Source organism: Paralichthys olivaceus, chromosome 21 (assembly GCF_024713975.1).
Source record: "Paralichthys olivaceus isolate ysfri-2021 chromosome 21, ASM2471397v2, whole genome shotgun sequence".
Taxonomy (NCBI): Eukaryota; Metazoa; Chordata; class Actinopteri; order Pleuronectiformes; family Paralichthyidae; genus Paralichthys; species Paralichthys olivaceus.
Genome location: NC_091113.1, coordinates 16,608,531 through 16,624,296, shown reverse-complemented (window position 1 = coordinate 16,624,296; position 15,766 = coordinate 16,608,531). Strand labels below are relative to the sequence as shown.

The window sequence follows — 15,766 nt, the reverse complement described above, 5'->3', positions numbered from 1 at the left end:
CCCCCCCCCCCCCCCCCCCCCCCCCCCACACACACACACACACACACACACACACAGACACTTATATATACAGCACCTCTTTTCAATCACACATTATTCACACAGCTGTCTGGAGCAAGTTGGGGTTCAGTGTCTTGCCCGAGGAGACTTCGATGTGCAGGCTCGAAACACCAACCTTCTGGTTAGGGACAACTTGAGCCACAGTGTAACCAGAAAATAAGAAAGAGGAAAATTAGCATTATCAAATTAAAGTTTTAATAATTTATTAGCTTGACAAGACACACACTCAGCAGTCCTGAAAACGTACTGGCTGCCCTACAGCAGATCAACAACGAGCAGGAAAGTGTCAGTAAAGCCGCAGTGATACAGGCGTGATGCATTTCTGTTCGAGAAAGATGATAATGTTGAACATTATGAAGGAAATTGCAAATCAGATACGGTATTGATTGAGATTAGTTTGATCTACGGATGTATCGATTAAAAATGTGTGTCACCTTGTAAACATGGAGTCCCTGGAGAAGTGCAGCAGTTTGAAGCTGTTGATGACTCTCTACAGACAGAAGATGTATATCACAGATCTCACAATCATCATATTTTGGAAATATGTAAACAATAAACAGCAGCTCGCCAATGTGTCGCAGATATATGAGTCAGCTGGTTGCCCTGACCCTTGTTTCGCCATATATCTTTGTGTAAGCTTTATTCTACAAGTTCACAATTTTACAGATCATTTTCAAAAAAAAAAAATCTGTTTCCTGAACGGAACAAAGCAATTTGGGGGCGATAAGGGAAAGTTCACTTTGTACACTTTCAGCAAACGTACTGGTATAAAAGAGGTCTGAGATTAAAACATATTTTATAGGCAAGTATACAGAATAAGCCTAGAATATATGAAGACTAATACATTGTTACAGAGTAAAAAATAAATCAATACATGGTTTTAAATTGAGCTTTTCTTTCAAACGCTTGGAATTATTCCCAAGTTACATTTTTAGGTCTTTTCTGGAATCCTGTTTAAAAAAAAGCATTAAAGTCTGTGAAATATTCTAATGCTTTACCAGAGAAAAAATGATTTTGATTTATAAAAAGCATACATAATTTTTATTACTAACAGAAAAAATAAATACAACAACAAATAATATGACATAAAAGAACAAATAACACAGTCCGGAACATGGAACTACATGTATTATTTAACAGTGTCTTTGGTTATGCCAATTCATTTTCCTTTTGCATTGCTGATGGCCATTAGGTATGCAGTGTATCCAGGTCACACTGTACAATCACGTTGATTCACTGACTCCTTAACCTAACACTGATGCACATCAGTGTTTTCATCACTGCTTCCTCCGGACACTGATTCAATCTGATCACTTATTACAGAGTATTGACTCATCCAGTCCTTTCTCCTATTTGCTGCCATTCATGTGTGGTTAATATTGTGTCTAGGATTCTGCTTGTGTGGTGAACAGTATATGTGGTGTAGTCCAAAACTTGGAGTTGTATTTAAGGCTACTTACTGTGACACGTCAAAATGTCTGCTCTGTGACAGATCTGGAGTGCACTACATTTACTATCCATTTGTGTCTGAATTCTGAGGGTGTAACTATCCATTATATAGTTTTCTCAAAGACTGGACAATGAAATGAAGGTGGTAGTGTCCGTGGTGTGTATACTGCCTTCTGCTAACAATCCCACGATGCAAAGCATTTTCCAAATGCCAATTATTAGTTGTACTGATGGCGTATAATGACAAGGACGTTTAGACAAACCACTTGAGTAGAAAAACCTGTAACCACCAATATGGTATGACTCCCTCAAAAACCCATTCATCTGCCTTTTAACACCTGAAGGTGGAAACATATCAAGTAGATTGCGTTGCTGCTCAGACACAAGCGCACACTCCAGGCTGACAAGGAGCATGGCTCAAACCGACTTTGAATAAGCAGGGAAGAGGAGGATCTAACAGAAATACAAGGACTTTATGCATAATTTGTATTAGTACGGCAAGTGTGTCAAAGAGCTGACAGCATGTTATGGCATTCTGAAATGAGTTTGAGTCTGGTACCCACAGACAGAGGCTTCTCCCATTTATTTTAGTGGAGCATGTCTGTGAGGAGTCTGGTCGTAGGAGCTTTGTGGTTGAAGAGGAGGACTTTATATTTGATGTGCTGAGGGACCTGGAGCCAGTGGAGGTTCTGGGGGACAGGGGTGATGTGGTCAAGGGAGGTGGCATGGGTGAGCAAACAAGCAGCTAGACGTACTGAGGTTTATTGACGTACCATAGAGAACGCTATTGTAAAAGCCGATTCTGGATCTGATGAAGGCATGGATCAGGGTTTCAGCGGGAGAGAAGCTGAGTAATGGATGGATACAGTATATTTTTTAAAGCAGTCCTGGGGCCCTGGTTGGCGTTGTGTTTTAAGGTGAGGTTATCGTCTCCAAGGTTACGCGGATGCTGTGCAGAAGGAGGCAGAGTGGAATTCTCAATGGTGAGGCAGAAGTTGAGTTTTGAGAGAGATTTGGAACTAATGATTATTTTCGATTTTTGCATTCAGGATTTGATTTCATTGAGGCAGTTGGTTAGAATGGAAGTGAGTTGTGGCAGTGATGGATTTGATGGAGATGAAGAGCTGGATGTCGTCAGTGTAGCACTGGAAATGGAGACCATGTCAACGTATGGTTTTACCAACGGGGAGGATAAAGAGGAGAGGACCAAGCACTGTATCCTGGAGGACACCTTGAGACAGAGGATCAGTGGAGGAGATGTAGTTTTTGACATGGATAACTGTTAATTATTTAACATCTCAATTAATTTGCTGACAATCATATGTGGACTATGCTAATCAGAGGCCATTAGAATTACTATAGCATTTTGTGATTCTGTCTTACAGTAGCTAACTGGCTAAATGTGGAAGCTGTTGTTAAACCTACTGGGTTTAGAGAGGCAGGGTGTTTGTGCTTCGAGCTAAATAATTGTCTGAACTTGCTGTTTCTGTGTTCACAAATGAGCTCAAGCAATATGTGACACTCAACACTCCACCCTTTTTTATCTTCAACCATCTTGTTTAATTTTCTCCAGTCCCAAGATATGACTTGAAGGCAGCACCACAGAGGACAGACACAGCAGTGACAGCTTTCACAGAGTGTAGACCTCAATTAAGACAGACACTCCTGGGCTTTCTCTCTCTCTCTCTCTCTCTCTCTCTCTCTCTCTCTCTCACACACACAGATACATGCAGTCACTCAATATATCTGCTTCCTGAAAGACATTCAAGTACCTGCGACACCCTGCCTCTAATAGCTGCCTTGTTCTGCTCATAGTCGGCTGCGCCAAGTGTTGGCCCCATTAGCACTAATGCTACAGCTGATAAAAGGGGACTATTGATGAACTGTGGTAATGAGTCTACTGTGGTCCAGGTGATAAAAGTCTCGCTACGACATGAGTGCGTCACCTGCAGCACCAATCTTTGTTGTTTTCAGATCCTGTGAGGAAGCAAATCCCCTTTTTCAAAGAACGTGTTCATGAATTAGATGATACAGTCAGGAAAAAGTCAGGGTAACGAGTAGACACATTCACATTTGTTAACGTTTAAAGTAAAGTTTTTGAGCATGTTGCCAGCTCAATAGAATTGTCCCACAACAAACGAACAAACTGTGGCACGGTCGAGCACAATAACCGAGAACGTGCAAACAGCCAATCATGTGGCAGCAGTGCAATGCATAATATAATGCAGATACAGCTCAGTAGCTTCAGTTAATGTTCTCATCAGACATCAAATGGGGAATAACGTGATCGGCGACTTTGACTGTGAAGTGACATGATGGTTTGAGTATATGTGCAAATGCTGATTTCCTGAGATTGTCACACACTGAATAAATACAGAACACTCAGGTTGGGGTGTAAATAAAAACATTTGGTGAGCCGTGTAGTTCTATAAACAGAAACACCTTGGTAATGAGTTAATGACAGAGGAGAATGCTCAGACTAATAAGAGCTGACAGAAACTGTGGTAACTCTGATAACCAGTCGAAATGAAAATGTCCAACCTTGAGGTGAATAGTCAACAGCAGATACTTTGTCCGGTTGTACTCCCGTCAACCAAGAACAGAAATGTGTGGCTGAAGTAAAAACAGACTCACCAACACTGGAGTCAAGAGCCTTGTGTCGCCAATTCAGGCTGCTGCTGGTGTCACAAAGCAAAGTCATGTCAGACTAGTTTCATAAACATAATGGTGAGATTAGTAGACTTCAATGAGCAAAGTCCATAGAATAAATTAATCATTGAATTTCCCCTCAGACTTTTTGACCTTATGGAAGGGACCAACCCCTTAGGCTGGGAACCACCTGACTAAGCTCTTTAGCTCTAAAAATTACAATCGATACATCCCACCCACTCCCATTGGCCCTCTCATCAAAGTTACGCCCCCAAAGAGCATGAATGTGCACGACTGACATTTGCTTGAAGCGACTGGCATCATTACCTGTTGAAAAATGTTTCTGAAACAAATGACCAAACCTACCTTTAATGATTTATTATATTATATATATATATATATATATACAGTATATATACAGTGTATATATATATATATATATATATACTGTATATATAATATATATACTGTATATATACACGGTGCATCAGTCACATCCTGTCTGTCCCACTCTCGCAGCTGGAGCTGTCCAAGGTGCTGATCTCTCCACAGTGGCTCTATGAGTCTCTATGACGGAGTGAAACAGCTGCTCTTCATACATATGACTGTTGTGCTGCTAAGTGTCTGGCTGCTAAACAGTAATTACAGCAGCACTGTTTGTGCCTGTAGGCCTGTCTAATGAAAAACCATCATTATTATAAACTTAATGGATATAGCACTTTCATGCATTAACGCCAACCAACATCAGTGGGAGTCACTGACTGCTTGTGTTGCCCTCCTCTTGTAGGCAAGTACAGAAGTTTATCTTTCCTGACTATAGCTCCTGTTAGTTATTTTTGTTTGGAAGAAAGATGATCTACAGTGATAAGTTTTACAGTGAGTTAACTTTAGCTGCTTCCAGACCAGCACAACATTTCTGATTAAATCTCCTGAAATTATCCGGAGGCGCAAATGTCTGAGACAGAGGATCTAGACATTCTACCCAGTTTTTCCCACTAGCCCCAGAATAAAGACTCTGTAAAATTTCTGAGTGAGCCCATGTGGCATTGCTGGGTTCACCACGAGTCACTGGGAATGTTAATGACATCTCTAACAGGTAACAGACACAGAACTGTTAAACACAAAGAGGATAAAAATATCTCAGATGAAAAAACGGTAGATGATGCATAGAATATCAACTTAAGGAAATGTAATAGCTTTGTGACAAGGGCCGACGCCACTCGCCAGTGTTGTGCTGTAAACAAAATCTGCGATCTCCACAGGCAATTTATCACGTTATGTCCGGCCTCCTGCCTGCTGCAGCACATCTTGCAAGAATGAAAAGGCAAACTCCTGAGAAAATCTGAACCCCATTGTTCTTAAATTTTCAGGAGTTCATTTGTGATCTTTAAGTGTATTCTTTTGTTTTTCCATTTTATTTAATCCTGAGTTATATTTATGTGGATGCCATTAAAAGCTCTTCCTTGGCCCCTGCTGTAGTGTTCACAGAGCCCCTGTTTTGTATAGCTGTTATACTTTCTTATTACCTTTCATAGATGCAAAACACTGCATGGAGATATTGCTAATGTAGCAATACAAGAATGTGTGTTATTCACCAGCCCTCATGCTTTCCTTTTTCTTTTTTATGTCAAATTTACAGTGTCCATATTCTCTCCACCACAGAAAAAACAATGACAACCTTTTTTATATAAATGCACTGCACCTGGTCCCTGTCCAGAGCTTTTATATAAAGCACATCTCCTTCTGTTCACAGACGCAACAAAATGTCTGTTAAAATCCCCCCCCCCCCCCGGTGAGTAAACAAGATGGAACCTGCAGTGCCAGAGCAGTGTTGCAAATTGAGAGCTAGCAGAATATGACAGCTCCTTCAATGCTGCTCTTAGACATTCATTATCATTAAGATGTTGTTTTCCATACCTGCTTAAGTAAGCATTTATCCCCAAGCTGTTAGGTCTCCTTCAGCACTCTCTCTCACACTCCCTCGCTCCCATTGCGGACAAATTTGCAACCCAGTTTTGCATCAGCAGTTACAAAAGGAAGGCACTTTTTATACTTCTCTTGATGCTCATCCAAGAAATTGACGTACGGGATGCATCTCGGTTTTTGGAGAGAGGGAGGGAGAGAAATGTGTGTGTGTCCGGGCGTGTTTTAGCATGTGTGAATGCATTTCTCCAATTCCCTCCCGTTTCCCCAAAACTATTGCTCGAACTTTTCATCCATATCCAGTTGACAGAATAAAGACATTTCATTAAAGCTATCTCGGTGGCTGGGCCTGTTTAATGAAATGAAACCCCTGCTGCATCAAACACTGGCCTTTGTGTGTGTGCATGCATATGTGTTCTTAAGTATGTGTGTGAATCTCATTTAGTGTAGAAACTAGGACTTTACTTTTTTCTTGGCCTGGTTGCAGCTTTGCCCCTTTGGGTGTGTCTGCATGTATCCATATAATGCCTTTTGATGTTAGCATTCACCACGCTGCTCTCCATAATGAAAAACCATGTCTCTCCACGCTTGCGATTTATGACTACACGGGTATCTGTGAGATACTCAGCTGAGGAAGTAATTAATGTCGGGCGTAATTGTCCAGTGACCGTCTCCTCAGACTTCTGATCCAACCTTCACCGCAACCCTGAACTCTAATAAGCCCACAGGGACGACCCAGCGTGCACCTCGGAGTAATCCGCATAATTAGTCTGCAAACATGGACTCACACATCCATGCTGAGGACCAAGCTAGATTTTGTTAGATAGGTGCAAAAGAATAAAAACTGATACAGTATGTGAGTTTAATGGAAAACAGTGTTTGGATCCTCCTCATGGATGTGGATTCTTACTGTTTTCCTAAAAGACGTTCATCTGTAACTGATGACGAATCTAGACATTTTGATTTAATTCAACTTAATAGCAAATTTAAACCTTCTTCCAAGCATTAGAATGAGGGTGGTAGAAAGCAGAACTTGTTCTTGATGGGAGGCAGGGAGACAGGCGTGTTAAGTCTTTGCTTAAACATTGTCATGTTTAAACACTTCATGCTGCTACTTCAGGTTGAGTTCGGTGAATTGTCTACCAGAGCTTCAAGAGACATTATGTTTTCACCATCACACACTTTGGAAGTCATGCATTATATTTTAGAAAATGGGAGTTTAGATATTTTTCTATCATCTATCGTTCTATCTGTTGGTTTCCTTTTCTTTCCCTGGTACGTCAGTTTGTTGTCTCTGAAACATGATTTACTGAGTGCAGGATATAGTTAGGCTAAATAACCCTATTGTAGCAGTATAGTTCGTTAACACAGTATTGAAATACCACAGTTTCCAGGTATTTTTGCTGATGCAGTATTATAATAACACAAAAGTTGTAGGGTCCAAAGTGCATGAATATTTTACTTTTAATACTATATGTAGAATATCATTAACACTTCTGCACCTTTACATCAGTGAATTTTTAGATGGAATTTCACTTGTAAAGGCATATTTTTAAATACAACAGTCTGATCTGGAACATAAGCAGTAACTGAAACACTGAAAAGTGGTGTTAGCACAGTTGTACTGGATGCACTGCTGATGATAACACTGCCTACAATAACATTGTGAATAGCTGTGTTCTGATCCAGCAGTGGTAGGCGTGTGACATGACAGACGAGCCTGAACGTTCAACATGCTGCTGAGGGACCACAACAGTCAAAAGAACACGATAAATAAGAAATGAAAGAGGTCACATTCCAGAAGCTGATATCATTTAAAGTGCGGTACAGTGTCCATGATCTGAAGATAAGCAGCAGAGTGTACTACCAGGTGTACACTGAGCTCTGTTTGAGAGAGCTGATGAACGGATGGGCTGAAAGCAGCAAGAAATATGATAATTATTATTTTGTGTTCACTGCATTCCAGCCAGTGAAATCCTAATTGCCAAGGCTCTTTGATAAAAGAAGTGGGATGAAGACCAACCATGAAACAAAAGCCTCCCGCCATCAGTTGCCCTTTTCACTTCCGCAATATACATCTACTCTGTCCGACATCTGCAAAAGGCCACACCATATATCTCTGTCCACTTTTACAGCTTGCCAATAAGAAATGAAATTGCCTCTAACGCTTGTGAGCAGACTAAGTGAAATATAGGAGTATCAGTGCCATAGGAGGGTGTGTGTGTAGATTATTGACAAAGCTGCTTGTGCCTCAGTCAGCAGTGAGTGATGTCCCATGCCGCTGTAGTTGCATTCGGGAATCTATCAACAGCTAATAATTATGTGTACATTTACGACAAGGGGCCCTGGTTTAATGGATCGATTCACTCACACTCCAATTCCCATTCTGCACATGGATTTCCTGTCATTTTCATGAAGGATTTTGCGTCAGAAGAGGTCTCTCTTTCTGTCTCTCTGTCCCACTGTATGTCCCCCCTGAACCTCCCTCCATGAACAAACATATTTACTTCCTACCTGAATAATACCTGACACATATATATATATATATATATATATATATATATATATATATATATATATAGAGAGAGAGAGACAAACCTAGCACTGGCTCTAGAGAGGGCGCTTTGCATTTTTATGTTTCTTAAAGGCCACGAGGAGAAGACGGCGAGGGTCATTCAATTGTTTGCATTCAGCACTCTCAACACTAGAGATCACTGAATCTTACGTAGAAGGCCTTGGATAACCTTTAATAATAATTAAAAATAATTTGTAGATAGGTAAAGGTGATTATCACAAACTGCTGTTTGCACTCAACTTCAACAAAACGTAGCCCTCTCTGAGATGTTTTTCATTTTTATTAAAAGCCAAACAAACCGTGGATTAATAGTGTTGTTTAATGTCTATGTATGATATTTGAAAGAGACATGTATTGTCACTAGCGCAGAATCCTCCGAGAGATTTGTTTTGGTTTTTCGCAAATCTTCTAACTCTACAGGAGGCGTCACAATCTGGCATTTGGTGTTTGGAAACACTAGTGACTGGTGGTCCCCTTACTACTACAGCACATTCATGAACTCCCCCAGGGTCTGTAGAAATTTGGCCTGTTCACACTACAAATCAGTTTCCGCTGCAACTGCCACTGATATTGGAAATTACACTGCAGAGTCGCTGGAGACCACTTCTGCATCTCGGTCAAACATCGCAGTTCACTGGGCAGGACTTTGTGAACATCATAGCTGCCAGTCTGCCAAAGTTTGTCAAGCTCCCGAGCAAATGACTTGGAGGAGAGGTTGTTGGAGAACCCAGCAACCACCCATCTAGTGTCGTGCTGCCCCTGCTGCTGCCGCCGCCGCCACGCTTGGCTGGCATAAATGAAGGCAGCTACTTGCAACCCCCTGGTGAGCGAGCACTCTGTGAAAGTCAGCATCATTTCCAACATTGTGTTTGAGGTCAAATTAAGAGGCATCCCTCATAAGGCTCGTGTTCTACTCTGGTGTGGTGCAGGTCAACATATTTTTTTACTTGTGATGAAGTGGAAGTACTGACAGCTCATAGAGAACTCTCACCTTCAGCAGGATTACAGAGCAAAGCTTTTTAATTGCAGTATGACTCAGTGTTGTGTGACTAAGGTCTTACAGTATGTCATAACTTATGTCACAGTCACCAGGCTGTGTCTATATTAGACCTGTTTTTCATCTTTGGTCAGTGAAGGAGTACGTCTGGGTGGTTATTACAAGGTGATTTGAAACAGAAGTGGTTACAGTGACCATGAATTGGCATTTTAAACATAATGGCTGAGTCGGAAATCACTCGCTAAGCCACTAACCCTTATCTTACTATATAGGGACTTCTATAGTATAAACTTACATCTAATAAACTTTAAACATATATTGTGTCCAAATCATGCCACACTTTTTTTTTTGCAACACACATGCCAAGTGTGAAACCAATTAGAAAAACGGCATGAGGTGTGCGATCCACATACATCCCGTACAACACAGATTTCTGTAATTAGCAGGTAGATTAACACTGAATACATTTTTCATTCAACTCTTGGTTGTAGATATATTGATATATATTATACTATAATAAATTGACTTTGCACAATCACGAGCAGCAGGTATGAAGTAACATTAGCATTCATTCGGAGTTGTGTTTCTGTCCTGTTATCTTGTTATCTTGTTATCTGGCTGTCTACACCACCTGGTGAGCAACAATACCTGGCTGTGTATCTGCTAAATGCTCCAGTGTGTTTACCAGCTGGTCTCTAACTTTGTCTATCTGCTGTTTTGTGCCGAGCATGTCATCCTTACTTGGTTTATTATGTGCCACTGAAAACTGTCGCGCCCTGCTGTGGTGGAACTAGTGTGCTGTAGAACCAGTAGAATGAGCTAAAGAGCCTAAGATGCTCTGAAAAGCTGAGTAGGGCTGCAGTCTGTTGGTTTTACCCATGGTTTGTGGAAAATCATGGACAAAAACACCATTTCTGTCTCAGATTGCTGAGTCACTTGTGTTTGTTGAACCACTTCAGCTAAACGGCACATTCAAATCTGCACATAGCCTCAGCCAACACATGTTGGCATGGCAGAAAGGGTAATGAATACACTGGCACCTGTTCTGCTTGACTCCATGTATTTATCTGAACCGTGTTGCAGCGAGCGCTCTCTCTGTAGCACATCCATGAGCACAACAATCTCCGTCGCTCCAAGTCATGTAGGATTTGTTGACTTGCTGAGTCTTGAGCTTTGAATTCACGCTGCGCTGTGTCTGCTTCCCTCTGATTCACAAGGAATTTGCATATTTTCAAATTATCTCTGCTTTTGTTGGAAATCTCGGTGGAATTTGAATAGCACAGTTCCAGTGAGTCATCTCTGCGTAATGCTGTGTTCCTAAATGGAGAATTCTGCTCGAGGCTCCAGCAGATATTGTGGCAAAAAGATGCCTCATGCTAGAGTTGACAGTGATAAGCCTTTGCTTCCTATCCTGAGAAGGAATTGAATCCATGGTCCCGGTGGCCAAGTCTTACATAAGAAAATGACTGGTTGAGATGCCTATCACTCCCACAGTGCTGACATCCTCTCACTGTGCCATCCTGTCCTCTCAGTCTTATAGTACACGTGTTAGCTGATTACAGGCAGATTCCACTTCTCTCAGCTCCGTGATATCTCCTCCATTCAGAGCGAGGTTTTGCTAAAAGTCACTGCAGATTAGTTTCGCCCGCTAAGTTTCTTGATTCTCATCTCGGCATTTCCTGCTGCAGTGTGAGACCAGCAAATCATGATACTGTATCTTCTTGCTGAATTATTTGAAAATTGAATTTAAATGGGTTCGTATGTGACACAATACAGGAAACATGATGGCAGCCTAATGATGTTAACGCCAAAGCTTAGGAACTGACAGGAGTTCTGGCATGGTGCTAATTGTTTGTCCTGTTTATAATGAAACATTGTCCATATTGCACATAAACACAACTCTGTTCCCCATCTCTAAATTGCACATTTTTGACAAAACAGCCTCGTGTACATGGCATTATATCTACTTTTCTATATAATATTTATTTCCATTTTTAGTCTCACTATATTTTCCCCGTGTTGCTACTTTCTTGTGCTGCTGTGTCGTTTGTGAATTTCCTTTAGAGGTACATCTCACTATCGTACTATCTTATCTTATTAAATCAAATGGATGTACTGTAGCTTGATTCATGGTTTTACGGTGATTGCGGGAATTCCCTAAAGGGACTCTCCTCTAATTCCCCACATCAAATCCATTCTCTCACCATATGGACTGAAACAGTTTCAGATCTTTCTGGATCATTTTGTGCAATCAGTAGATTCAATCCTAACCCGTCCTTCTCTTCGTCGCACACGTTCCCCCATTTTAACGTCCCTTTCTGTCTTTTGTGTTGCAGTGCCATCGTTCTGGGGACTGGTAAACTCGGCCTGGAACCTGTGCTCGGTGGGGAAGAGGCAGTCCCCAGTCAACATCGAGACCAGCCACATGATCTTTGACCCCTTCCTCACGCCAATCAAGCTGAACACAGGCGGCCGCAAGGTAAAGACACACACGTGCAAACACATACTCTCCTGCTGTCTGCTTGAGAGATTTGGATCTTTTATGAGCCTCTTTATGTCGCTGGTTGCAATTCTAAGATATTGCTCCTATTACCTTGGTGCTTGTCACTATTGTGTCTGGCTATTGTAATTTGATCGATGCCTCTGACCGGTGTTTTTGTTGGAAGAGAATGTAAGCTATTTGTCTAACGAGCACCATCCTGGAGATAATATACAGAACAATCCACCTATTCAAGGATGCACAATGGTCGTGTTCTGTGCAGGAAGACCCATAACTTTATCTTTAGGGCTTTACAGATGAAATCCTGCAGCTTAACAGCAGATTAGTCATGCATGCTGTTTCTCCTGTACAGTGGTGTAGCAGGGACTCAAATATTTTCCATCCTGTGCCATATGACGGCAGCTAATTGGGAAGCCCGCACAGATGGGCTGCTTTCACAAGTGTACAGTAGCATGGTGAGATTAGTGTTATGATTAGTTTATGTTTACATGCTAGCAGCCAGGACAGGGTTCGCCTTGGGCAACAATAGAGCATATAGGACGCCTTGCATGTTACCGCCTACTGAACGGTGCAGCTGTTCTAATGTCTTCATCTTGGTTCTAAAATAGACCCACACTCTGTCCTTGGACTCCTGTCTGATCAGATTTTGGTCCTTGGGCCCCTTACTGGAGGACGTAAGTCATTTAAAAATGAATGCTAGATCTGTCTGCGCTCTGAGAATATAATAGAATTGGTTGGGAAACCTGTGATTTCAATAGTCACTCATACATTTTCTCAGCGGTATAATTTCAGCTTGAAATAAAAATTAGATTTAACAGTTCCTCCTTTTGCAAGGGCTCCCCTGCTGCTGCCTCAAGGACTTCACTTTGAGAGCAGCTACCCTGCAATGTCAAAATGGCACAATTTTATTTGCTCTTGGGAGGAATCATAATGAAAATACAAAAGCGAGTAGACGGAGTGGGCTAGAGACTCAAAGAATGGAATAGCAAGAGATGTTCCACCTTGAAACTGTTCTCTCCTAAAAACAAACGGCAAATGTTTTTGTTTCCTCAAAAACCTGAAATGACCAATGTTGACGTTGTTTCACCAAGCTCTACCTCTTGCTGGTTTCTTGGCGGTGACAGTCACTTCTTCATCCAAACAGATTAGTGTGGCTGTATCTGTTTAATGTCTGCAACTTGTTTCTTGGAAAACTTTTTATTGTACAAGCGCACCACGGCAAAGCTCTGCTAATCTCCACGACAAGTACAATCCATTTCCTGCCTTTTATTGCGCCACAATAAAAGCCTCCCGCTGGTTCTCCGGTGGAGAGCTTTTATTGTAAAACAGCGGCAGAAGGAAGCATTTGGTTTGCATGAGGAATTTTTTTATGCAGCAAAGACAGCTCTTATACAGCTAGCATAGAGCAATCCCTTAAAAAAAGACACAAAACTAAGAAAGTAAATAAAGAATTGTAAAGGTACAAGTACTGTGAGTTGAATTGAGACTTCTAAATGAAGTATCTTATCATTGAGCACAAGAAAGGGTAAGGTTGCTATAAAGTATTCAGACCGTGAGACCAAAAACCTTTGATACATTTCCATTACCTTTAGAAAGAAAATGTGAAAGACATGGTGTAGGTGATCTTCCTCCTTTCTAACAATGACCCCACAGGTCTTCTCCACAAGCAGCTGATTACAACCTATAGTTATGTTTTATATTGAGTTGGCCTCTAGCAGCTGTGGGAATTTTGATGGGAGCAAAGGAGGGTGTTAGGTCCTGTTAATATATAAAGTCAAGGGATGGAGTTTGCTTGTTCCTGTGTGGGTTCGTCTGCTTCTGCTCTCCTCTCTCACTCTAAAGACAAATCAGATTAGATTAATTGGTGACTGTAGGTGTGAATGATGGATGTCGTTGTGTTCAGTGTACATACGGGTGAAAACAAGTACATTTTTTTACACAACATTTTCAGATTTCAGCTCATAAAAACAAATAATTTGAATTGTTTTGATAAGATTCAAGCAAGGAGATGTTTTAGTGAACATTGTCTATTCTGTCAAGTTTTCTAGAGAGCCCTCAGGTTTTAGCAGGTTGTTTTCAAAAAGTAGGTTTTAGAATGCATTTGTAGAAAATGACTAGGTCAGGTTTTAAGATTGTCATAAGGAAATTGTCGTCCTTAGATCTTAAATCGTCTCCTAAACACTCAACCACTCCAACCTGTTGCACTTTGGGTGGGGGTGTCTCTCATTCAAGGCCCTAGTGTGTTGTAAAGCTGTATGGATTGTTTTTTTTTTTGCCCCTTAAGGGAAATTGATTAATTAATTTTGATTTTGGTCCATACATATAGATTTTGAACTGACTTGATTCATATGGCTGGTAAAATTAAATATAAGCAAATGTTTAATAACTTAAGGTTGATATTAGCTTGTTGGGTGTTTAACATTAATGAATCGGACCCTAACATTTTTTTAATTAACTAGAGGATCAGGGCTGTAGATGTTACAGGTAACAAAAGAGAACAGAGCAGAAACATCAAATACAATACTTTTAATTTATTTATTGCTTCTATTTGGTGTCACGATCTTGTTAGGCTTTAAGAACTGACACATTGACAGCTCACATTAACACCCACGCAAAGCAAGCCCAAATTTCTCATTTGTCTCAGAAGAAACTTTCTCTCTCTTGCTTTATCTTCTCTCCCTCTCTCTCCCTCTGCAATGGCCTAAATGTAATCTGTTGTGTCTCCATCTCTCTGAGCACCTGAGCTGTCAGCCGGTGAACACGAAGCTGGCTTCACCTTGTCAGTGCTGATTCATCCCCGCTCTGTCTCTGGCTGTTTGGCAGCCAGTCAGCCTTGGCCAAACGCTACAGAGATCGGTAAAGAGCTTCCGCTTCGGCTCGCCGTAGCTCAACTCGCCACCTCGACACAGAGAGAGCTTAAGGTCACTCTCTGCCTAGGAGGAAACCAAAGAGGAAGATTAACCCTCCCCTTTACAACACCCCCCTCTCACAACACACACACACACACACGAAAAAAGGGAGAATGAAGTCCTCTTTTAAAAGATTTTGTGCACTGCCCTGTATTCTGGCTAATGAATAGTTAAAGGAAATTTAATTGACCTCCAAAGAGAAATTTTAATTAATGGCGGGGAGACATGCAAGGCTATGCACGATGGATTGAAGGCATCATAGTTATTAAAAAGGCAGTATTAATTGAATATTTACTCTGCCATAGATAAGCTGCAATTACTTGAAGAGATTTTAATGAATTTAATCACTTTGGAGGTGGAGAGGTGAGAGAAAGCGATTTCGGAGTCCTCACTCCCTCCGTGAAGTGTTTCTAGCACATTTATGAATAGTGCTTATGGAACAGGATTAGATGTCCTTTGTCCCTTTTCGCCTGCTTTATTTCTGCTAAATGCACAGGGAATCTATTAGCACTGCGAAACATTCGGGGACATGGGCTCCTTCGTGCTTTTGTTCTCGCGCTTTGAAGTCAGATGTGTGCAGCAGAGCATTGTGAATATCAGTGCCAGGTGGCAAATTCCATAAAAAAAGGGGTATTTAGTAATGACACATCCTTTAAGTGGAATTCGCAGTTCAGCAGAAGTCATGTTTTTAAAGCTTTTAATCA

At 41.2% G+C, this 15,766-nt stretch overlaps 1 protein-coding gene across 1 annotated transcript in view; it reads left to right on the top strand.

Moving 5' to 3' along the window:
- Nucleotides 1-15,766, top strand: part of ca10a (carbonic anhydrase Xa) — a 239,321-nt gene that overhangs the window by 82,793 nt on the left and 140,762 nt on the right. Inside the window, exon 3 of the mRNA XM_020082888.2 lies at nucleotides 11,990-12,132. Coding sequence (XP_019938447.1) covers nucleotides 11,990-12,132 — 143 coding nt within the window. The remainder of the gene's footprint in view (nucleotides 1-11,989; nucleotides 12,133-15,766) is intronic.